This window comes from Scardinius erythrophthalmus (genome assembly GCF_964197995.2).
Source record: "Scardinius erythrophthalmus genome assembly, chromosome: 6".
Lineage (NCBI taxonomy): Eukaryota > Metazoa > Chordata > Actinopteri > Cypriniformes > Leuciscidae > Scardinius > Scardinius erythrophthalmus.
Window position 1 is genome coordinate 34,733,869 of NC_138226.1, and position 26,043 is coordinate 34,759,911.

The following is a 26,043-nucleotide window of genomic DNA, read 5'->3' on the forward strand; positions in this document are numbered from 1 at the left end:
GAACTGTTTACTTTGTTTATTTCCTATTGTAAAAACTTCCTATACTTTTATAATGGCTATTGTTCATTTAAATATTATTTGTTCAACAAATAATATTTTATTTTATATAAATTATATGCTGTATTTGATATTGAGAAATGGTCCGTTAGTGATAGTGATTTCGACTTCAGTGAAAGTTACATTATTATGCCATTAGATGGCGGCAAAGACAGTCTTAATTACTGAGTCCATACAGTTTGAAAGAGTTTGAGCACTACTGGGGCACAGGCCCCCCAACAATTCTCCAAAAGTACTAAATTTACTTCAGGGGTCTGAGGTCATGTTTTTAACAAACATTAATGTAAGTATGTGCTGCAGATAATTTAGTTTGATTTTACAGTTTAGGGCTTTGCTTAAATCGCCTGTAAACATTATTTATTTTAGGCATCAGAAGTGGATACGGTTTGGTTGATGACAGTTAAAATTACCTTTGGAACTCTGTTTTACCATGGTAATTTTAAACCCCTTAACTGTAACCCCCTTTTTGAGAATAGACGTGAAAATGCAAACTTTCCAAACTTAAATGGTTGTTATTCAACAATGCTTTGGAATATAGACCTAAGTTTGGTCTTGTAAGTTAGTTATCTAAGTTAGAAGACACTCAGCAGACTATTGAGCACTTAAAAAAAATGAAAGAATGAAAATGTTTTGGAAGTTTAAATTTACTGTAAATCAAATGTACTGTACAAAATATTTTTTATTTTATATAAAATATATATTTTACAAAATATGTTTAACTCTAAAATCAAAGCCATATGTCTATATCATCAAATTTGAAGTTGATTTCACAAAAATTTAAGTTCCTTTTGTTTAGGCGCTGTACCAAAATTATCCACCGGGTGTCACCCACATTCCATTAACATTTTTTTGATAGGTTCTTCTGTAACAAATTGATCAATTTCTATCCAAATTTCACTTCTATCACAAAACAGACACCAAACATGGAAACTTGAGATTCAGACCTTTCCAGCAATATGTTTTGTAAAGATTAGAAAAGGTTTTGATAATAAAGTAGCTAAAATACATTTTGTAATAGTGGGTATGCATCAGCTGGACTGAGTGGCAGAAGAGCTGCTGCATGACTGGATTTAACTGGGGAAACTGCGAAAACGCCAGTAAAACAAACAATTATCAGTTTAAACTAAAGGTTGGACTCGATACAGTGTTCCTTAACAACTTAAAGATCCAGTGACCCATGGATATTGACATGCAACCAAGAATCATGTTTCCTGACATTTATATGTGCCTGATTTTGACGTCGGGGAAATACATAAAGCAAATCTGCCTGTGAACGCTTTATATAAATAAAATATAGGTAGGTCTAAATCCCGGTGATCACTTATATCAGCCCTAAAACTTGTATAGTTTTTGTCAGTGTTTATTTAAAAACATCCAATTATGCAGAATATACGATGGTAAATATTTAATTGAGGAACTGTCAATACAATATATAACAATACAATATAGAGTATGATTTTACCCCAAAATTCAACATATTGACACAATATGATAACTGCAAAACCACGTTTCACTGCCTGGAGTCCAGTTATTTCTATGAATTGCAACGATCTATTTGCTTCTCTGTTCTGTAGCTTTCAGGAAGTCTGTAAAAATATACCTCAGATTTCTTGTCAAGTCTATTTGTACAGTCAATCTCAAAGCTCTTTCCCGTTTTAGATGTGTTTTGTGTGTTTTTCGCGGCATTCACACTGAAAACAAATGCTCAGTCTTTTTTGCCACTCAGTGTGATTAGGTGACGTCACGCTCATACCCACTATATGAAACCTGACAATGCCTGATATGTATGAGAAGGTTAAAGTAAAGAGAAAAAAAAATAAAAAATAAACTGGAAAAAAAAAGGATCCTTTCCATCGATATAACTCAATTTCTTATCATATCTTGCCTTGCAAACATCGTCTAATGTGTCCCTGTAAATAACCTTCACCTTGTCGCCAGGTTTGGAGGAATTTGTCATCGTTATCTCAACACAAAAGAGTCAAAAATACTTTATATTAACTGGCTTTCTATTAATGTAGCACAGTGAATTAGCCGTGTCTCCCAGTGGCTTACTGACAGCTTTGAAACACAACATGGCGGCGCGCCGCAGAGGATAATGGGTAATTCGAGAAACGGAAACCCATCTATTGATGATACTTGCTCAGGTGGTTGCTGGGTTCCCATCTCTATCAGCTTGCATCGTTATATCTATTGTTCACGAGAACACATAGCTTGCATTTCTAGTAGGGTTGTCAAAAGTACCGGTACTTCGGTACCAAGTTGGTACTGACATTTTAAATGTGGCGATACCACGTACCGCATACCGGGTATATGTACCCACTAATAGGCAGCTGCTTTCAGTAGCTTCCGTGTTTATCTAAGGAAGACTAACTTTTTTACTAGGAGCACTGTAGCCGATGTATACCACGAAATATACTAGTTTCTGTGAATATAAAACCGCAAAATTACTATTTAAAGGTCCCATATTGTCAAAAATTAAATTAGCTCTGTAGTGAGCTTTCACACTTATGCCCACTCACAGACATAATTTCCCTTGATTCGAGATGTAAAATGACGTCCTTGTTTATACCCTTTTTCAGTTCCTTTCAATATAAAAGTCTTTGTATGGAAGTAAAATAATGACAAATGTAAAAAAAAAAAAGAAAAGCTTGTTGAATTGCACTACTTGAAAATATATGCATTGCATTAACCCTGCTTGCATTTTAATACATTGTATTTTTAGGGCTTGCATTTTTATGGGCTGAAATTCAACATGGTTGTATATTTAAGCTGTGAATATTTCAATTCAAAACATTTCACACACGTTTTCATTATTAAAAATTCAATAATCCATATTCACCTTTCAGATTTCACTTCCAAAATGTTCATTCTGTTTAAAAAAATACAACCTATAATATTCAACAGGCAATTTTCGGTCCATTTTATTTTGCTTTACAAATTCAGTGGTTCAAATTAAACAGAAAATGCAACATTTGACATCCGAAAACCGCAGGAATATCAGGAATATCTACTGAGATTGCGATTGATAATCTCCATAGCTGTTAGTCGACATCACCAGCAGGAGTTGCAAGCGGCTGTTGACGAAGACTAGAGCAATGGGTGAGAGAGTCATTCATTCATGAAAACGGATTTACAGATATGGAGCAAGTGGTAATTATCAGGACCAGTTTATATCTGGAAAAGCTGATAAAAACACAAAAGCTGTGTTTACATTTAAGCGTTCACAGTTAGTTTTGCACATGTAAGCAGCTTTCTCTACCGTGAACGAGGTTATAATGTCTTGATGCTGATGTACAGATAAAACGTTAAATCTGAGGTAGTAGATATATATTCCTCTCGGTTGTTTAGTTTTCTTAACTTTATATTGCGGCACTATGCTGCAAAACTGGGGATACCTTCAATACCTCATTCTCCAGGATTCCCTTGCGGTCAGGACTCTTAACGCTAAATGGACTAATACAGTGATGTAAAAGAACAAACTCGCACCTTATTGGGGATGTAGGCTATATTAGATATAGGAACAGGCTAGCGGATTCAGAATGAACGTAACGCGCAAAGTTTCACGCTAATCGATTCCCAGTGAAATATTGGCATGAAGTTGGCATGACGCTGCATATTCGATATTCGCACATTTAGGAACCGTCTCTAAACATACAACATTGGTACACAGTTTCTAACTACAATAGCATTTGAAGAGAATGACTTGGTCATAAAACCAACTGTAAAGTGTTCATGTAGGTGCATGCACACCTTTTAGATTTTTGATATTTAAATAAACTGTCAAATCATGTGTATTGCTATTTTTTCAGTAGGCCTACCGCATCTCATATTTATTTTAATATCAATTATCCAAAAAGTGTATTATCTCAAGCATCATGCTGACACATACATGAACAATTTACAGTTGGTTTTATGACTGCAAGTCATTCTCTTCAAATGCTATTGAAGTTAGAAACGTGTGTATTAATGTTGTATGTAATTTTAGAGACGGTCCCTAAATGTGCGAATATCGAATATGCTATTTCAAGCCAACTTTAGCCAGTATTTCACAATCGCTTAGCGTGAAACTTTGTGCATTACGTTCATATTCTGAGTCAATTTGCCTGTTCCTATATCTAATATAGCCTACATTCCCAATAAGGTGCGAGTTTGGTCTTTTACATCATTGTATTAGTCCATTAAGCGTTAAGAGTCCTGACCGCAGGGGAATCCTGGAGAATGACTTATTGAGGGAATCCCCAGTTTTGCAGCACAGTGCCGCAATATAAAGTTGAGAAAACTAAACAACCGAGAGGAATATATGTCTACTACCTCAGATTTAACGTTTTATCTGTACATCAGCATCGGGGAATAACAGTATAATCTCGTTCAACGGTAGAGAAAGCTGCTTACATGTGTAAAACTAACTGTGAAGACTTAAATGTAAACACAGCTTTTGTGTCTTTATCAGCTTTTCCATATATAAACTGGTCCTGATAATCATCACAAATACTTACCACTTGCTCCATTTCTGTAAATCCGTTTTCCATGAATGAATGACTCTCTCACCCATTGCTCTACTACCAGCAGGAGTTGCAAGCGGCTGTTGATGACTAATGTCGACTAACAGCTATGGAGATTATCAACCGGCAATCTACTGATATTCCCGTTCCCAGACTATGTTAAATGTTGAATTTTGTGTTGAATTTGAACCACTGAATTTGTGGAAGCAAATTTGTAAAGCGAAATAAAATGGACCATAAATTGCCTGTCAAATATTACAGTAGGGCTGCACACTATATCGAAATTATCGAAATATCACAAATGTATATATCGCGATATGCATATCGCAACGGCTTGCAATAACTGGGGTCATGAACTAAAGACAAAGAAAAAAATCACTCACTGCTCTTGGCTGAATAACTTTTGTAGCTTTAATAAGAATCAGTAGCCCATATATGTAATTCATACAGTGAAATCTAAGCAATGTTTATTTTTACATTTGATTATTCAGTTTCTGTTGTTAAATAAACCTAATGTAGGATAACCTGAAATCCTAAACCCTGTGGTTTACACTGATTTTTAAAATAACACTTCTTATGCTACAGTAAAACAATGCTGTTCACATTCAGAAGTTGTAGGGATGTTTTCTTGTCATAAAAAGAATGTGAAACACATATATTTAAGGTTATATAATTTTAAATATATTTTAAAGATAATTTAAGTTTATTTTACACACTTTAAGCATTATCGTATTGCATATCGCATTATTTAATGAGTTATCGCATATCACATTTTTCATCAGTATCGTGCTGCCCTATATTATAGGTTGCATTTTTAAACAGAATGTAAATTTTGTAAGTTAAATCTGAAAGGTGAATATGGATTATTGAATTTTTAATAATGAAACGTGTGTGAAATATTTTGAATTGAAATATTCACATCTTAAATATACAACCATGTTGAATTTCAGCCCATAAAAATGCAAGCCCTAAAAATGCAATGCATTAAAATGCAAGCAGGGTTAATGCAATGCATATTTTTTTCAATGCAATGCAAGCTTTTTTGTTTCAAAAACATTTGTCGTTATTTTACTTCCATACAAAGACTTTTATATTGAAAGGAACTGAAACAAGGGTGTAAATAAGGACGTTATTTTACATCTCGAATCGATGGAAATTATGTCTGTGAGTGGACATAAGTGTGAAAGCTCACTACAGAGCTACTAGAGGTCAAACTTAAATCAAAGAAAGTGCTGGAGCGACGTTCTCACTGCTGAGCCTCAACTTAAGAGAACCATGTCTATATCACCACAGTGATATTTCTCATGCTGAGAGATAAGCAGCTGTATTTTTATGAGGAAATATCACATAAAAAAAAAGACACAGAATGAGAACATTTCCTAATCTATTTAATTTGAGCTCCATGAGATGATGCATATTACACATAGGATTAGAAATATTTTGTTGCTGTTCATGGTCAGTGACAATTTTTTCCAGCGGAAGGAAAGCATTTAGTGATTTTACTTCATGAAAGTAGCATTAATACATATTTTTGGCTTTAATATTTGTATTGTGTGGTTTTATAAAAGCAGTAAGGTACTCAAAGCTAGTGTTGTATGGTGAATGAGTCACGGCTGAAGGGTATCGATGCTATACCTAGAGATTACATTTTGCCCAGGACTTACCAAAACTTTACCAGACTTGTGCATCCAGCGGAGATGTGGCTTAGTGTTGTCACATGGTTCCATGATAATCTGCGTTTCCTGAGGAGCCAAGCAGGAAGTGTTCTGTCGAAGCATCCTTAACCAGGTGTAGCTAAATTGTTGACTCTGAGGTATGAGAAAGCAGAACAGTGAAAGATTGTGAAACAGTGAACAGATGAAAGATTATACAGCAGAATAGAATACCCATGTGAATAATACATCTGAATTGGATTTACCTTATTTGTGAGCTCACATTTATCAAATGAAAATATGCCATTTTGAAATACCAAACATTTTCTGGCTCCAACATTAAAAATCTGAAAAAAACAGACGTAAATTTCTAAACAGAAAACAATAGAACTAAAAAACAATGCAAGAAGAATGTCTCTAAGAGTAGTTACAGAAGAATTAGGCAAATCAAATAATATATCTTCTACAATAAATGTCCTCTAAAGTTTATATATTTTTTACCTACCACTCCTTCAGCTTTGACTAGAGGGGCGTCCAGGTCTGGGTACACATTCTCCAAGTACCATTTAAAGCTTTTACACTTGAGTTTTTCTCTCAGTTGAATCTGTTCTGTCAGATTTCCTATATCAGTCACACTTTTGTCCAGTAGGTGGTGGTAGCCATGACCATAAAAGAGCTCTTTATATTCATCCAGCCACACCTCTACAACCCTGGCCAAGTTTCTCTCGACTGTCTTCACACGGTCTTTAGGGAACTTGTAAGGATTATCGCCACGGAAGATGTGTCCGACACGTGAGCAGGGGATGATTTCAATCTCGCCACCACACATCCAGATCTACAGCACAAGTAACACATTACCTGCTACCACTGAACAATCTATACAATTATTTAAGTAAGCTCAGTAAAAGTTTAAAAGGACTTAAAATCCCCAAGTTTTAGACCAAACATAGTCATATTTCTGTTTTTCATTAAAAGTCCATGCTGATATGTCTACAAGACTGTGCTCAATAATTTAACTCAATAATTAAAAAAAATGAGGGAGAGAGACAGGAAGAGGCCAAAAATGCAATACAATGAACTATATTATCAAAAAAGAAAAAGAAAAAAGAGATCACTTTAAATCTTTGGTCTCTGGTCTCAGCTAATACACCTTTGCTAATTTACCTTGAAAGAGATTTCCATGTTTTCACCACCCCAGACATCCAGGCCTGGGTCGTATGCCCCCAGCTCATAGAAATAGCTCTTATCTATAGAGAAAAGACCCCCTGCCATAACAGGACACCTGTGCAAGAATAAAAACACAATTAGAACCCCAATTAGAACTGAAAGTACACACACATAAACGTCTAGGTTACTATTGTAAACCCCGTTCCCTGAAGGAAGGAACAGAGACATTATGTCAGAACTGAACTGACGAACTGGGAACTCGCCTTAGAGCCCAACAACCTTCGAGTGTAAACTAAACGAGCCAGTGCACATTGGCGTGCAAGATTTGCATCGTGAACTCTGCCCCGCAGTGCGGGTATATAAGAAAGTGCATGTCAAGTCAAGTCAAGTCAAGTCATGTTCATTTATATAGCGCTTTTAACAATGTAGATTGTTTCAAAGCAGCTTTACAGAGATAAACGCATGTGCAATGCACATTCAGGTTTGCGCTGAGGAGCAGAGCCGGTGACCCGGTCGCTCAGCGGTGGTGCAGCAATTGTGGCGACAGGACGTAACGTATATAGTAACCATAGTAGCCTAGACGTTCCCTATAAGTCAGTCACGTTTGACATTAGGGGTTGCACGACTACTGATTTCTACTAGTCGATTTCTTATCAAAACAATACTCGAGTTACTCGACTACTCGTCGTTTATGCTACTGTATATGAAAAGACATGAAATAGCTAGATCTTATCAATAAACATTTATTAATTCATAGCCTAATGCAACAATTACATAAGTAAATTCTCAAAACATTATAATTATGACATTTCATTTTTAAATTTTCATGTAACAGTCTAAAGCCAAATAAATAGCCGTTCTTGCCTTTCATTTCAGACGTCTGCTTCTAGGGGCCGTTCACATATCGCGTCTTTTCCGCGCTCAAGGTCGTTATTTCAAATGTAGGCGCGCGGCGAGCGCGCTCATAATGAAAGCAACGGACCTGGTGCGCTAGTTTGTCCAGGCGGGTTTTTCCTTCTCATCTCCAGAAATATGTCTAGTAGTAAAGCTAATGCAAGGGCTAGAAATAAATGAATCATTTGCTGAATGATACTTCTTCGTCGTCATCATGTAGAGCGCAGTTTGGTTGCATAGCAACGACAGACGCCACGGGAGCGCAAGCGCTTGTAGGAGACAGCGGCACGGCCGCGCGCGCTTTCCACACGTTTTTAGAAGCAATATGTGAACGGCCTCTTGCAGAGTTGGCCAAATTACAATATTTTTGTCATCCTTGATGAAATTCTTCCACACATCTGACGCGTGGTGTCTGTTGGTGACGTTCGCCATTTTTAATTCATTTATGTTTAATGGACGCTCGAGTAATCGATTGTTTCCGACAGCGTCGACTAGTGGTTGAAGTAGTCGATCTATCGACTACTCGACTAGTCTATGCAAGCCCTATTTGACATCGACTTCCTATGTCGACTGAACTTCCAGCGTTCCACGTGAGCCACCTTATCCCCCGCACCTACTGGGACGGAAGATGGGACAGGGCTTTACGCAGAGAGGGTCAATCACTGCTGTTCCTTCTAACCCATTCATTGAGATTATTGGATAACACGGGGAAAGCATGTCTTTTCCAAGCAGAAAGAAGACCACATACGGAGACCACATCCACAGTCATGTGGGAATTACACATATGAAATTGACCATTAGGGCAGTGCTACATATGGACAATATCTGTGGTATATTCAGCTTAGTTAGAGAGAAGTCAACACCGAACAGAGAGGGTAAAGTGGACTCTGCTCTGCGTCTGATTGCTGCAGGGTGCTGGATGAACTCCAACAATACTCCGGCAATAGCAGCAACATACACTTTCAGGATGGAGGGACACAGCCTTCGCTCCAACCCCCTCCAACCCCAACGCTCCAAAGGTTCCAGAGGTCTGGACGCGGGTGCCAGGGTGCCCCGGTCTCTGAGGTATTACCTCAGAGGAATGCGGCAGGGAGGGGCTGTTGCAAGGAGCATTAGTTCTGGGAACCAGGTCCAGTTGGGCTAGTAGGGTGCAACTAGCAAGACCTGTTCCTCATTCTCCCTGACTTTGCACAATGTCTGTGCAAGTAGGCTCACTGGGGGAGGGAGTAAAACAACCGGCAATGGGACGTGTCGGAGAGGCAAACAGGTGTACCTGTGCAGCTCCGAAGCATCTCAAGATCAGCTGGAACACCTGGGGATGGAGTCTCTCAACTCTCTCGGAAGCGTAGGCTGTCGTGAGAGCTCATCAGTTGCACGATTGAGCATGCCCGGAATATGAGTGGCACGAAGCGACCTCTGATGCTTCTGACTCCAGAGGAGGAGATGGTGGGTGAGTTGCAACATGCAGCGGGAGGGTAGACCAGTGGCTTTCAAACTTTTTTCTTTTTAAATTGATGCGACCTACATAGGCTATAGGCTACAACCATTTACATGGAATCAAGCCAAGCATAAAACCAGGAACACCCCAAGCCTAAGGAGTAAAATACAACAAGTATAACTGTTTTGGGCTTTGACTAAACATGTTTTTGTATGTGAAGCCCTGCAAGACCCATTTGTAAATAATATATGGATACGACATTTATGTCACATTCTCACTCGTAACTTCATGACACATGCTCCAATAGTCAATGGTGATTGTAAACCATTATTTACAGCAGATTCCCACGATAAAAATGTGTCCAAAATCAACATAATCCATTGCGTCGATCACAAGATATTTCTCACAGAGTTACGACACAAAACACAGGCGCACATGTAGCTAAGTAAAATCAAATGTAGCTTTCACGTGGCGTTTCCACTTATAACTTCATTATAAGCGGAAACGCCATAATGGTGGTGGTTTGATCACCACATTTGAGTGATCATTGAAAAAAAAGTATTTATGTAAATATATTCTGTTTATGTTCAATATATTCAAAGTATGACCTCAAGGCTAGATTATTGTAATTATCTTATGGGTGGTTGTCCTGAACGCATAATAAACTAGCTGGTGCTTTTTGTACCCGCTGTAGTTTGAGTTCTTACCAGAACCAAGAAGTATGACCATATTAGCCTGGTTCTGTCAACACTGCATTGGCTCCCTATTAAACATCATATACATTTTTAAATATTGCTGATTACTTACAAAGTACTAAATGGTTTAGCTCCCCAGTACTTGAGCGAGCTCTTAATGCATTATAGTCCTTCACGATTATTGCGATCTCAAAACTCTGGCCAGTTGATAATACCTAGAATATCAAAATCGACTGCTGGCGGTAGATCCTTTTATACATTCCTATTATTCAAATCAGTTAAATGATTATTAGGCTGCATAAATTAGGTCAGCCGGAACAGGGAACACTTCCAACAGTGCGAGCGGGAAGTGGCGCACCTCACGCGGGCATGGTTTATATGCTCCGAGAACGGACACTGCACTAGTGATATAAAACGCACACACACAGGTCTGTTAAATTAAGCAATAGTTTTAAGGTAGTCTAATATTTTTCTGACTAACAAATTACTGACACAGTAAAGGGTAGATTTAAATAAAGAAAAACGAAATTTAAATAAAGAAAAACGAAATTTAAATAAAGAAAAACGAAATTAAGTTAAATTAAAAACGAGATTAATTTAGATTGATAATAATGGGTAAAAAGGCTAATACGTTTTGTTTCTATTATTCGATTTTTCACAATGCCAAAGCAACACAGCTTAACCCAAAACACAAGCTCAGGCATGCACTTCGGTCCATACAAACTCCGCTGTTCTGCGCTCTAGCCAGAGAACACTCCCAGGAATTGGACAGGAACTCATTTAGTCATGTCTGGCAACATTTGATTTTTCATAATATTGTGAAATATTGTTTCAATTTAAAACAGCTGTTTTCTATGTGAATATATAGTAAAGTGTAATTTATTCCTGTGATCAAAGCCGAATTATCAGCATAATTTCTCCAGTCTTCAGTGTCACATGATCCTTCAGAAATCATTATAATGTGATGATTTGATGCTCAAGAAACATTTCTCATTATTATCAGTGTTGAAAACAGTTATTTAAATTTTTGTTTCAGGATTCTCTGATGAATAGAAAGTTCAAAAGAACAGCATTTATCTGAAATAGAGAGCTTTTGTAACATTAAACACTACCGTTCAAAAGTTTGGGGTCAGTAAGAATTTTTATTAATTAAATTGATCAAAAGTTACAGAAAAGACATTTATAATGTTACAAAAGATTATATTCCAAATAAATGCTGTTCTTTTGAACTTTCTATTCATCAAAGAATCCTGAAAAAAAAAAAGTACCCAACTGTTTTCAACATTGATACAGGGGTTAAAGTGAAAAAAAATCCTGAGCCTGAAAATTTTTTGGGAGGCGCGGGTGGGGGTGGGGGGGGGGGGGGTGCGGTGCGGTGCCTTGGGCTTCATTGGCACCATTTATTTTCAAGCATGTTAATGGCATATTTTTATGAATAAAGACCAGTATCACTGATATAGCTACTTATGTCTCTTTGTCCAAAATTTGAAACATTTATTAGGCTTAAAAAAATATAACAACTTTTAATTTAAGTAAACTTAAAACAATCATCACTTAAACCCATAATAAATGTAATATTTACCTGTACCTTACCTGTCTAACCAATGTGAATATAGAAATTGAATACGTTTATAAAACAGTCCGCACTGCATAAATTATAAATGAAAAATAGATTAATCCTTAAGCATTTGGCAGTTAGTAATTTTCTCTGTCCCCATTGTTCTTTGGTTAACTTTACTAACAGAGAGAATTGCTGTCACTTACCAGTCAGCCGCTGCTGACAGGATCTCACGCATCTCATTCTCTACTCTTTACGAACTATTTAAGATTGTATTTAACTCATTTTACTGTTCTTGTGAAGATACTCGACAAAACTGACATTTTGACATAGCCTAAATGTGTGTGTTATGGTTCGTACAAGCGCGAAAGGGAACTCGATGGCGCGCTGTCGACTGCGAATGCGATACTGGCGCGCGTCTTTCTGTGTGTGTGTGTGTGTGTGTGTGTGTGTGTGTGTGTCAGGAGGACATTCATTCACTGACAGCGCGTCACTGACAGCGCTCTTTTGTCTTCTCGCGCATTGATAGTTTAAAACATTTGCGTGAAGGAGAGCATGATCATATAACCCAAAGGATGACAGAAAGAACAGACGCTGCGATAAATATTTTAATACGTTAAAGCTGGACAAATTAATCGCATGCGTTTACGTTGACAGCACTAACGTTAGGCTACTTGTTGTACATTGCTGACAGAAAATGCTGCGGTTTAAAGTGGACTCGTTTTCATGGTAGGCCTACACAGAATGTGTTTTTTTTTGTAAGCTGCACAGAATATTTAATTAAATATTCAAATGAAATATTTAGCCAAGTCCAGGGGCGGCTGGCCAATAGAGGGCGCTAGGGCGCCGCCCCCCCATGAGGAAATACCATAGACTGTAGGCAAATACATGTAAATACATAATTAAATCATATATAAAATTATCAATATTTGTGTGTTTGAGATAGTAAATGCACCTAGTATATGTGAAAAATATTATAGAAATTCAAAATGTCTGTTTTTTCTGCACGTCCCGTCTAGATCTGTACACGTGATCAGCTCTGGGGCGCTGGAGAAAGCGCCCCAGAAAGGCGGGTCTTTGGAGCAGTTTAGCCAATTGCTGATTTTAGATATAAATGTTTGACATAAACTGTAGCCAATCAGCGAGCTAAAATCTAGTCAGCTATGGGCGCTTCGCCTAGCGCCCCAAACTGCGCGCGGCCGCGAGGCGCGAGCAATGGGCGCGAACCACTACTAAAGTATCGAGTTTCATTCTATAGGGCGCCATTTTTACTGTATGATAAATTACAACGGCGAACAAAATGACTCCAGACGACTCTAACTCGATTCAATCTCTTGTCCAATATCCGTTTGAAAGACGAAGCTTAGTAAATAAACTCCGTGTGAAAGAGCTGGGCCCAGATCAACCAGATATTTCGATCAGACAACAGGCAAGTGATAAAGGAAAGCAGTACGTGCGAGGCTTCTCACGCAGCTGGTATACCAGAAAGGCTTGGTTGGCTGGATGTTCTCATGCTAATGCCTTATTTTGCTTTCCGTGCATACTTTTCAAAAATACGGGGACAGATCCAGCATGGACAGTTACCGGAGTGAGGGATATGAAGCACTTGTCAGAGAAAGTAACGAAACACGAGAACACCAAGGTACACATGGATAATTCCGTCAAGCTAGCTGTACTGGGAAGGGTTAACATCGCGACGCAGCTCGATGAAGGCCACAGGGTTGCGGTGAGGAAACACAACGAGGAGGTGGATAAAAACCGGCACATCTTATCCAAAATAATCGACTGTGTGAAGTTTTGTGGGGCTTTTGAGCTGGCCTTGCGTGGGCATGACGAGACTGACACCTCGAACAATCCCGGCATTTTCAGGGGACTGGTGGACTTCGTTGCTTCACTCGACAGCGTGCTGGAGGAGCACCTCAAGACAGCCACCGTTTTTAAAGGTACGTCAAAGACCATACAAAATGAGTTATTAGACTGCATGCTGTCAGTGCTGAAGGATTACATTCTGGAGGAAGTCAAGAGCGCAGATTTCATCTCCATACAAGCTGATGAGACAACTGACATTTCCACCCACTGTCAGCTGGTGCTTGTGCTACGTTATTTAGACGGCAAAAACAACATACAAGAGCGGTTTTATGAGTTTATTTCGATCCAGAGTGCCACGGCAGACACCATCGCTACAGCGCTTCTGGAGAGGCTAAGCGTCATACTCCCAGATGGACAAAAAGTCAAACTTATCGGCCAAGCTTATGACGGAGCTAATGTAATGAGGGGAGCCACCGGCGGAGTGCAGCGCAAGGTGATGGATGTCCATGTAAACGCTCATTACGTCCACTGTTACGCGCATCAGTTAAATCTAATCATGCAGCAGGCAACGTCACACATTCCCAAAATCGGCACTTTTTTTTCCGATCTTGCAGGATTTTCTGCTTTCTTCTCCAGGTCACCCAAGCGAACCAGCGTACTTGACCAAGTGGTTGCCCATAGACTTCCCAGAGCCTCTACAACACGTTGGAACTTCCACAGTCGCGCTGTAAACACCGTGTACGAACAAAGAGATGACCTCTTAAAGTGTTTTCAGACCATCAGAGATAATGGAAACTTTGATCCCCTAACTGTCAGAGAGGCTGGGGGCTTTGTGAGGATGCTTGAAGACGAGTCTTTCTGTTTTTTTCTGGCACTGTTCCACAAAATCATGCCACATGTGGACATGCTGTTCAACCAGCTGCAGAAAAGGAACATCGACGCAGTTTTCATCAAATCACTTGTCCAGAAGTTTACAGACAGCATGCAAACGATCAGGTAAATAACTTTATTTACGATTGGCTGATAAAACTTTTGTTAGAAATGTGATTTGCTTATTTCCAGATTTGTGTCTAAATGTGCCTAGTCATCCAACTGGATGATTATCATAAGCCCATTACAATTATATCCGTTTCAGTATTTTAAAAGCAAAGAAACTATTAGATTTGGATAATAATGACGGTAAAGTAGTTATCAAAAACAGTTTCTAACAACAGGCTTATTCAGGTGTCCACCAGGTCAATTTCTAGAAGGTTGTTATTAAATATTGAACTTCTTGTCATTTAGAGACTATAATTTACACAGGACACATCAGAATGCATCCAGCTTAGAAATATAATAGAACAATGATAACAATGTAATATTATGTACATCACAGATGACTAGCTGATAGGCATAGTCCTTGTGTGTGTATACGAGTCAGTGGATGTGCACTTGTGGGAGTTAAGAAGTCTGATGACAGGTTAACAACTTTTAACTATATTTTTGGACCAGGGCCTCTATTCCCTCTTTGTGTGGTGATGGTGCATCGGACCAGCAGCAGCCTATAAAGCGACGAAGGATACTGGGAACAGGAGAACAACAGAGGCTGGCTACAGAGGTAAGTTGAGATGTAACAATCAGTGTTTCCTCTACAAAGATTTTTATTTCTGTGGTGGTATGTAGCTATGTAATAATAAAATTAAAAAAAAACTTAGGATGGCATATTCCCACATCTGACTGATCGATTGATGGACCAGGTGGTCTAGAATTTATATTCTTGTTAGTTCAGTAGATTCAGGTTTATGACAAAGCAGTCACAAGCAGCAAAATAATAGCAGTTTTCATTGAAAAGAAATTCAGTGTGTAAAGAATTGTCACATGTGACAGAAAAAAAAGTGGTTAATATATTTAAATTAAACCTTGTTTTGTAATGGAAACCAATAGGGAACTAGTGAGGAGAAGTAAACGTAGTGTAAAGTGCAATTAGAAATAATGGTGTTAAAACCTTTTAAAGGGATAGTTCACCCAAAAATGAAAATTGTGTCATCATTTACTCACCCTCAAGTTGTTTCAATCCTGTATGAATTTCTTTCTTCTGCTGAACACAAAGATATTTTGAAGAATGTCAGTAATCAGACTGTTGATGGGCCCCATTGACTTCCATAGTTGGAAAAATAAATACTATGGAAGTCAGTGAGGTTCATCAACTGTCTGGTTGACGACATTCTTCAAAATATCTTTCTTTGTGTTCAGCAGAAAAAAGAAATTCATACAGGTTTGAAACAACTTGAGGGTGAGTAAATGATGACACAATTTTCATTTTTGGGTGAACTATATCCCTTTAATAATCATACTTGACTCGTTCAGTCAGAATCACTTTCATTAAAATGGCTTTATTGGAAATTTATGCTGATGAATCTTTTACAGGTATGTGATACCATCCTGACCCATGCCAAGGAGCGGTTCTCCTTCACCCAGCACCTCATCAGCGCAACACTCCTGCATGGAGAGCTCTTCCCACAACACTGTGTGAAGTTCCCTGACACAGCGCTTGATACAACAGTGGAGGCATACCCCATGCTGAACAAGGCCAAGCTCAAAACAGAACTGTCCCTTATCTATGAGAACGACGAGTTCAATGCTTGCAGTGGTGCAGTACCTCTGTACCAGTTTTTCATGGAGAACAACCTTCAGAGCACTTTCACAGAGACTGTCAGTCTTCTCAAGATCCTCATCACCACACCCATGACTACAGCTGAGTCTGAGAGGTGCTTCTCTACTTTAAAGAGGATCAAGACTTTCCTGAGAAACACCATGACGCAGGATCGCCTGAATGCTCTGGCGATGCTCTCCATGGAGAAGAAACTTATCAGGGACATTCCTGACTTCAACAAAAGGGTCATTGAGAGGTTTGCCACTCAGAAGGAGAGAAGAGCAAAATTCCTGTACAAATGAGATCACACACACACACTCACACTGTTTCTTTGTACATAGTAATTTTATAAATATAAATTGTCTTAAAGGGATACTCCACTGAAAAATTAAAATTCTGTCATCATATACTCACCCTCATGTTGTTTCAAACCTTTATGAATTTCTTTCTTCTGCTGAACAGAAAGTAAGATATTTAGAATAATGTCAGTAACCAGACAGTTTTAGATACCATTGACTTCCATAGTATAATTTTTCTTTCTATGGAAGTCAATGGTATCTAAAACTGTCTGGTTACTGACATTCTTCTAAATATCTTACTTTCTGTTCAGCAGAAGAAAGAAATTCATAAAGGTTTGAAACAACATGAGGGTGAGTATCCCTTTAAAGGGATAGTTCACCCAAAAATGGTTCGGTACGTTTTTGATACAGCAAAAAGAAAGAAATGCTAGAGAAATTTCCTTTTTTATTACCGGTATTCTTTTTTCAAAAAGAAAAATGGTTTTACCATTTGTGGGTGAACTATCCCTTTAATATTATGTTTGTTATTTACTGTACATTTTGTGGAACATTTGTTTAAAATCACTCAAAATTGTTGCAGGTAATAGTTGTATTTAATCAGCTAATTAATCACTAAGTATTTTGTTGAGTTAAATTTAAAAATGAAAATAGAAAGTTTGTGCAATATGTTTGTTTTTGTGCAAAAATGCCTCAACCTTTTAATATTGGCATTAAATAATTACTTTTCACAGAGCACTAGTATCCTGGGTGGTTATTAATTATAATAGGATTTTTTTTATTTATATAGCCTTTCCAACAAGGTCGCTTTACAATATAGGCCTAGGTTAAGGAATTGAACTAAATAAACCTCAACATCAAAGATAGACATACCAAGGGCAGATATAAATATACAGAGGTCAGTTACAAAGTTAGGTTAAAGATTCAAGCAAGTAACATAAACATTCATAATAAGGTAAAATTTAAAGATTCTGAGCTAAAGAGTAATATTCAGACAAAAAAAAGGTTTTTGAAGGAGAGAAGGGTGAATGCTCTGACAGACGTCTAGAGCAAAAGCATTCCACAACCTGGAAGCCACAACGCTATAAGACCTGGTGTCCCATGGTTACCAAGGCCAAGCTATTTAAAATAACCGAATATGACACAGCCCCACCTAACATATTTTTCACCAGCCGCCACTGGCCAAGTCTGAAGTTACCAAGGAGCAGCATGTTAACGTTAGCTCAGTTATCAACAGGTGTAGACAGAAAAGATGATTATCCTGACCTGAGCTAATTTACTGAACCAACTCACACCTCTCCTTTCTTTCTTTTCATCCATGATGACATTAAAGTCACGTACCGTTACCTGTTGTTTCTGGCGTTTCATCGCTGTCTGTGCTGCAACCGCTAAGTTACTCGCTCATTAGAACATTCAGTGAGCTATTTTACACAGGCTCGGTCCTGCTCCGAGTCCTCCGTGTCAATGACGGCGTGCGGTTAAACATCATAACAAACGAATTTGAGTGGGGGTGGGGAGGACAACGGGATTTTGGAAAGTGTCCCCATAGGAAATTACGCCCGTGCAGGAGGACATCATCTAAAGCTTCATGAACTAGCGCTCCTTTCCCCCACAACGTTAACGTGACGTATAAACCTCAAACACACTGTGTTGCCAGGCCCCGCCCTGCTCTGCTTCTGATAGGCTTGTAACGTTAGTAGAGCTGCGTTTCTTTCATATGATTGGTAGGTGAAATCAATTGACTCGAAAATATTAAACCGCATGCAAGATTCAAATTTATTTATTTTTCTTCCTCACGGCCGCACGCCGGAGATCCGGCACGGTGCCGGAATACTTTAAGCCCTGTTGATAACAATAATGAATGCTTTTTGAGCATCAGATCCGCATATTAGAATGATTTCTGAAAGATCATATGAAGACTGGAGTAATGATGCTAAAAATTCAGCTTTGATCACAGGAATTAATTACATTTTAAAATATTTTAAAATAGAAACAGATATTTTAAATTGTCATAATATTTAACAGTTTTACATTTTTTTTGTTGTTGTATTTAAATAAATGCAGCCTTGGTGAGCAGAAGATACTTCTTTTAAAAGCATTAAAGTCTGCGTGAACCGGAAGTTGAAAACAACTTTTCTCCAGTGTTGTGACGTATTTCCCAGTGAAAAGGAATATTGAACAGAGGGCAGGGTTTTACTCTAGCGCTCCTCCTCTCCAGCTCTCACTCATAGCAGACAGGTTTGAGGGGAGTGGTTAAGCTTTTCCCAACCCAAGCCGTCAAACCTACATCATCAGAGAAGGAATGCCATTCCAGACCGAAAGTAACTTTTCAGACTTTGATTAAAGATTACGACGGCAAACAATTTTTTTCTGTGTATTAACTTGCACGGATTAATTTTTCACCACAAGACTAGTAATATGCGCTAACAAAGTAAATAGGGTCAATTTTGATTTCAGTTGGACTTTAAAAAACTTTTGACTGGTAGTGTATGACTGATAGATTAGAAACTGCTGTTAGCCCCATCGTGCATTGTAAATTCATCAAAAATTTGTTGTTTACTCAGAATGTCCTGTTGTCCATGTATCCCAAGATTTGTGAAGTTTAGATTTGTCGTAGTTCAGATTTGACCAATGCCATTACACTGACGTTACCTGATGGGGTCTGAATCCTTGACCTGGTTCTTTCTAATATATTCTTCAGGTAGAGCACTCCAGCCAAACACCAGTGGCCATCTGAAAATGCCTCTTTGGAAGTTATCAACAAGCATGTAACTGAAACAAAACAAACAAACAAAAAAAGAAATTTTAGTGCATGAATTTTAACTGCTCTGCTTTCAGAAGTCAGTCAGAAGCAAAGCATGCGAAATCTGTTGTAACTCATCCCGTGAATGTGTGTGTGTGTGTGTGTGTGTGTGTGTGTGTGTGTGTGTGTGTGTGTGTGTGTGTGTGTGTGTGTGTATATATGTATGTGTGTGTGTGTGTGTGTGTGTGTGTGTGTGTGTATATGTATGTGTGTGTGTGTGTGTGTGTGTGTGTGTGTGTGTGAGAACATGCATTCACATTTATATGGGAACATGTATGTATATGTACACAATAAAGGATACATCTTTGTGAATATTACATGTAATGCTATTTTTGTCTTAATTTATAAATATGTATATTCATTAATATATAGCCATACATGGTCAATGCATATATTGCAGTGTATTGAAAAATAAAAGCACTAGTTTCCCATATATGGAAATGTATTATGTAATATATTGCATTATATTTTGCAGTATATTCCCATACATTTTTATTCCATAAGGGAAGCTCAACAGTTATTTAATTGCACAACTGAATATACTTCATTACCTCATGTCCTTATCGCTGATGACCTCAATAACAGGACAGACCACTTTTTTGCGGTCCAGGTAAACTCTTTCTAACAGTGGCTCCAGCCACCCCACGTTACACTCAATATGAGAGTCCAAGAATGTCAACACTTCACCTGCAGATGAAACAACATCTGTTGAAACAATCATTACAGCCAAACACTAAAACAACATTTATTGTTTATAGCAGAGATACCAGCTCTCTATGCTGTATCCCAATTTCCAAACCAATTAAATTAAGCACAAATCCAAGGACAGTCCCTATGCATATTGCTATTGTATGTATTGAAGCTTTCTCAGTAAAATGAATTAAACTGAGTGCGAGTGTACAGTACCTGTTGCAGCATTGGCCCCTGCAATCCTGGCTCTGATGAGGCCTTGTCTCTCTTTCAGACGGATGATTTGTACTTTAGGGAACTGAGACATATAAACATCCAGCTGCTCCTTCAGGTAGTCTAGAACACAAACAAAATCCCTCATAGAGAAACAAAACCACAGAATGGTGAAGACTAACATACTGTACCTTCAATTGCTTCTTTAATTAGAGGTATACTTTCTGACTTCTATGACAATTTGAAAGCAAAAATGCTTAATTTTAAAGAACAGATTATAACATATATAAGTCAATAAGTCAGAGGCTTTTACTAACTTTTTCTTCAATAATTAAATCCATGCTTGTATTTTTATTCCTGAACTTTTGATGTTTTGTCATAGATTAAGCATTGTTAAGTTAAACTTTTCAAGATTTCAAGTAGTCAAAAGAGTTCCTTTTTGAAGAAGTAAACAGTTACTGTATAGATGACTGTGAAACATAAGCCTGTTTTGTATCATGTTTACCCTCGTATTTAGTGCTGATGACTTGTGAGCTTGAATCACCCAAAATGGACTTTAATACTATGTGTGAGGTCTAAAGCTTTGAACTATTAGACATAAACCCTGTCATTGACCTCACCTCACATGATTCAAATAATTTCTTTAAAATGCAAGTAAATCACCACAGAATTGTCCCTCAGACCTTTGGTGCTGCAGTCGTCCACCAGAATGATCTCCTTCAGCAGGTGTGGAGGAGACCTGTTGAGCACACTGTGCACTGAGCGTAGCAGAGTTGACCACACCTCATCCACAAAGCAGAAGATCACGCTGGTGTTGGGCAAGTCATCATGAACAAGATTTTCTGAACAGCTAAACAAAACAGGATATGGAGGTGTTACACATTTATCAGTGCTACATCTGCTTGTCATGATATAAAATTTGCCATGACCTCCCCAAATACAACAAAATTATTATATGGTTCAAACTCACGTTTGGGGTCTGGTGTCGGGAATGGCTCTATCTATTGGTATCTGTTCACTCAGGAATACATTAAAATATCCTTCACTCCAGCGTCTTCGACTCTCCAGTTCTTTATCTCTGGGAACACTTGCAGGCTGTCCAAACTGTCCCACGGCCTGCGGATCTCTGGGTAAGTCTGTCACATCTAGGGCCATAACCTTATGAAGCTCTCCTGACCTCCTCACTCGCACACTAGGAGAGTGTGCTATTTCTACAGTTTTTTTAGTAATGTCTGGTTTAGTTTTGTTGAAAATATTGGCATGTTTCTCTCTATTGTCAATAATATTTTTCGGTTTATCAGTCTTTGTTGGTTTGAGAAAATCATTACTCAAGTTATTTTGTAAACCTGAATCTACATGTACTTTCTTATGTGACATCACTAGTGTGTCATTCGTATGATTTACTTTCCCCAAAGTGTTTTCTTTGAGCGCAGGAGAATACATTTTCTCCTGGACAGCAGGCAGTACTTTAGTAAGTAAATGTGCTTTAACATCTAGATTTGCTTCGGTCTGTCCAACAGCAGCATTTATTTTGTTCATCTTTGCAGATATACTGTTCACTTTGCCGTTAATTTCAGTTTTTGTCTCATTTGTTTTTGGAGGGATGCTAATAATTGTTTCTTCCACAGGTGATTTCACAGTTAGATCCACTTTGCTTTGATTAATTACCTCCTTTTGTTCCACAAAAGATTTGTCAGCCATTAACATTGAATTCAAATGTTTGTCGTTGTTTAGCAGAGCTTGGGGTTCTGTCCTAAACTTTGGCCACTTTCTGTAAACCTCATCAACTTTCTTTTCAAACCTTTTTTTGTTTTTAAAAAACTCCCTCTTTGCTACGTTTACTTTTTGCAGAGGATGTTTAAAGATATCCTCGACATTGCCTTTACTCCTTCCCTGTTTTAGTACAATCTCTCTCTCTTTGAGATCCCGATTCACATCACTGAAGGATATCCTCAGTGCTGCGATATCAAAGAGGAGCCAGATTACAGATGCGATAAACACAAACGCTAGGACCCTCCCACTGCCTCTGAAATACTTCCTAAACCGCATTTTTCTTTTTTAATGTTCACACTCCGTGCAGTACTGACTGACTCCACATTCTTAAACTGATGTGCCTAACTAAACTATTAACAAGTCGCAACTGAATTAGAAACAGAGAGATTATTTATGTTCTTTGTGGGCCAAAATGGAACAAAAGGAATGAGTTCAATTGGAACCAACGTTTTAACAACATAGCAGAGAAGCCGCAAAAGTTAGCAGAATTCAAATGAAACAACTTAGTCACTATACAGTAGGCTAGTTATTCAAATTATCGCGATAATAGAGACGGGATTTGATTGTGGTTTACCTGGGCATACAGACGATGTTTATTCCACTTGTGACTGGTGGTGTAAATAGACAATTTAAGAGTACCAAAACATGATGTTGTAAATGGTGTTATTGCCAAACACCAAGTGTGAGAACGTAGCCATAGAGGGGTAGCCTACTACTTCACTAAACATCCCGAACTCAAAAACGACTGCGTGGCAACATTTCTGCAGTATGACCTAAAACTCTGTTGTTCTGGCAAACTTCCGCAGTTTTGCATTCAAAGACATATTAGATCCACAATAAATCCATTTTAGATATTTCGTTTCAAAGAACGCTGAAATAGTCGCGTGAAACTTCCAATTGAGATCGTCGTCGCAAAGTTTGTCATCACACACACGTGCTGCTCCGGTCTTCTCAAATTAATATTTTCTGACTTGTTTCGATATTCTAAAGGTTCGTTTCTACAATTATCTGGTGCCACTTCTAAGCGCGCACACACGTTCTACTGGGTTAAGGACATCCTCCTTTAAGCCCGTAGTTCCTGCACATCAGACCTGCCCTGTTTTACACGTAGGCTAAACACACTTTATGTGACGACGTGTCAATATACAGCGATATTTTGGACGACTGACAGATTTAATCCTGTTCAGGGTGTGGTTCGAGTTAGACATATATTTGTAACTGTATGTTAGTCAATATACTCGTTTAAAACATACAAAAATTATATCACTACAATTGGTATTTGGATTACCATGGCAATATGATTGATGTAACTTACTTGGTAATAGTTCGTGCACACCTGCTTGTTCCATATAATAACTATTTTACACATATTAGAATAATAATACGGGAATGTAAAATGACCAACAATGTTATAGCCAATCTTATAAGCCTATTTGATTTGATTTGACTAGATTTGTGTCTGGATATTTTCTCAATATTTACCTTAATGAGGTAGTCTACATAAGAATGCTTTTTATTAAAGCTCCAATATGTAGGAATTTTGTAATAAAATTTCCAAAAATAACTTGCACAGGGTGATATATTTCCTCCAGTTGTGTACTTACAATATCTCAAAAGTCTCCAAAGATTTTTTATTTCAGAGAAATTCCGATTTTAAATAACTGGCCGTCCCGGAAAAGAAATGTCGCGCCTCAGTGACGCAATCCTTTTTCCGGTGTGGACCATGTGATAGGATATTCCACCACACCAGATTTTTTTTTTACAACAACTTTATTGAGGTTTTTTTCTTATCACAATAAACAATAAAGACGTCTGACAAAGAATAAAAAAAAGAATAAAATAAAAAATATGACCCACCACACCGGAATATCGCATGGTCAAATGCGGAAGTGGTGGTTAAAGCGTTATAGCCATAGACTGTATGGTTATAGCTGTTATGGATCACGATTACTCTTTGGCGAGTATTGAAGTGCCAACAAAACGAAAGCGTCCATATTCTGATACACGCAGACTGTGTGACAAACGAAGGAATAAAACCTGGATAAATATCGGCAGGCGTTTTCGAGATGGAGAGAGCTGCGCGACTATCTTGGACTTGACAGAGACTCTCTCGCGAGTGTATTGAGACAGGTAAGACATGCAACTGTCAATAATAGCACTTATAAACAAAGTTATATTGCTCTTTGTACTTTGGTAAGGCTTTTTATCACGTGTGGTGACCAAGATTATGGCAGTACAATTAAATACAATCGGATATGATGTTAAAAAAATATATTTAGTCATTACTTGCAAATGTTCGTTCAAATTTACTTTTAGATATTGGTTTGAACACGTTAAACAACACGGCATTAACCATAAAAACGTAAAACTGCACAACATTAACCAAACAAATCATTTGACAAATAGCTGTATGTTGTAACGGGATAATATAGCATAACATTTCACGTTCCTTGCAGTTCATTAATTATGATGACATAAAATAATACGATCAGACATACAGGTTATACAAAAACGAATAAATTACCTCATCCGTGATCATGATTCATTAATTCCATGTAGATATATCGCTAGATGGTGAAAACGCATTAAAAACGACATCTCCCATCGTCACCTCCTTCATAGCGTCATCAAGCTTCACCTTTGTTATTGTTGGAAACTGCGCCCTCTTGTGGTCAAATACCAAAGTCACATACTGGAGCTTTAAGTAGGCTATCTGCTGCAACTCATCCATTTAGTAAAATGAATAAATAAAAAAATAGTTTTCAAAAGAAATTTATCCATGATTCATTCACTGTTGCCTGTTTATATTTGTGTACAAAACTAATTTCAAGCATTAGTAAAAAAAAAAAAAAAAAGTTTTTTAAGACCAAGAGAAATATAAATTCAGTCAAGTGTGTCACAAACATTTGACTCAGTGTAAATACCATATAACTTGCCCAGTCACATATTTTTTTGAAGAGTAGGTGGTGGATTAACATTAACATGGTTATAACTTATATCTGTTTATGCTCATAGTCTGAAAGATTGTGAAAGATTTAAAAGCTGCTATTTAGATCAAGTCTGGTCTCACCTGATTGTTGCAAGAGAAAACCTGAAAGTCTAGTCTATGTTTGTTTCTCTAGAATAAACTAATGGTTTTGAAATAAACTGCACAGTATTATTACACTCACAACACACCTGTAAGGAGAAACATAAAATGCTTAAGTGTGGGTGAACTGCTGAAGAAATGTTTTTTTGGTAACACTTTACAATAAGGTTAATTAGTTAACATTAGTTAATGTATCAACTAACATGAACTAACAATTAGCAATACATTTATTACTATACTATATTAGTTAATCTTTGTTAATGTTAGTTAATAAAAATACAGCTGTTCATTGTTTGTTCATATTAGTTCACAGTACATAAACAATGTTAACAAATGCAACCTTTGAGTTTAATAATATATTAGTAAATGTTGAATTTAATATTAACTAAGATGTTAACTAATGAACTAATGTTAACTAATGAACCTTATTGTAAAGTGTTACCATTTTTTACGTGAGACTAGATAATGCATAAATAAAAAGTAGATAATATTAAATTACAAAGTCAAGCTGCCAATAAAGGAAAACAGGAACATATAGCAAACGGTCTAAAAACTAATAAATTATATGGAAGTAAAACAATGGCAAATGTTTTTGAAACAAAAAAGCCTTTTTTTTTTGCAAAGGTCCCCTCAGGGGCTCCGTAATACGCACTACTTAAAAAAAAAAAAAAAAAAAAAAAGGCATTGCATTAACCATGCTTGCATTTTAATGCATTGTACTTTTAGGGCTTGCATTTTTATGGGCTGAAATCCATCATGGTTGAATATTTAAGCTG

General features: G+C 37.6%; 1 protein-coding gene across 1 annotated transcript in view; it reads right to left on the reverse strand.

The window, feature by feature from the left end:
• Window positions 1-23,277, reverse strand: part of galnt5 (polypeptide N-acetylgalactosaminyltransferase 5) — a 30,526-nt gene extending 7,249 nt beyond the window's left edge. Inside the window, exons 1-9 of the mRNA XM_081369215.1 lie at window positions 21,377-23,277; window positions 21,090-21,256; window positions 20,410-20,529; window positions 20,055-20,190; window positions 19,353-19,472; window positions 7,376-7,493; window positions 6,717-7,046; window positions 6,478-6,558; window positions 6,224-6,367 (exon numbers count right to left, since the gene is read on the reverse strand). Of these exons, the coding sequence (XP_081225341.1) occupies window positions 6,224-6,367; window positions 6,478-6,558; window positions 6,717-7,046; window positions 7,376-7,493; window positions 19,353-19,472; window positions 20,055-20,190; window positions 20,410-20,529; window positions 21,090-21,256; window positions 21,377-22,455 (2,295 nt within the window). The 5' untranslated portion in view covers window positions 22,456-23,277. The remainder of the gene's footprint in view (window positions 1-6,223; window positions 6,368-6,477; window positions 6,559-6,716; window positions 7,047-7,375; window positions 7,494-19,352; window positions 19,473-20,054; window positions 20,191-20,409; window positions 20,530-21,089; window positions 21,257-21,376) is intronic.
• Between the last annotated feature and the right edge of the window lie 2,766 nt (window positions 23,278-26,043).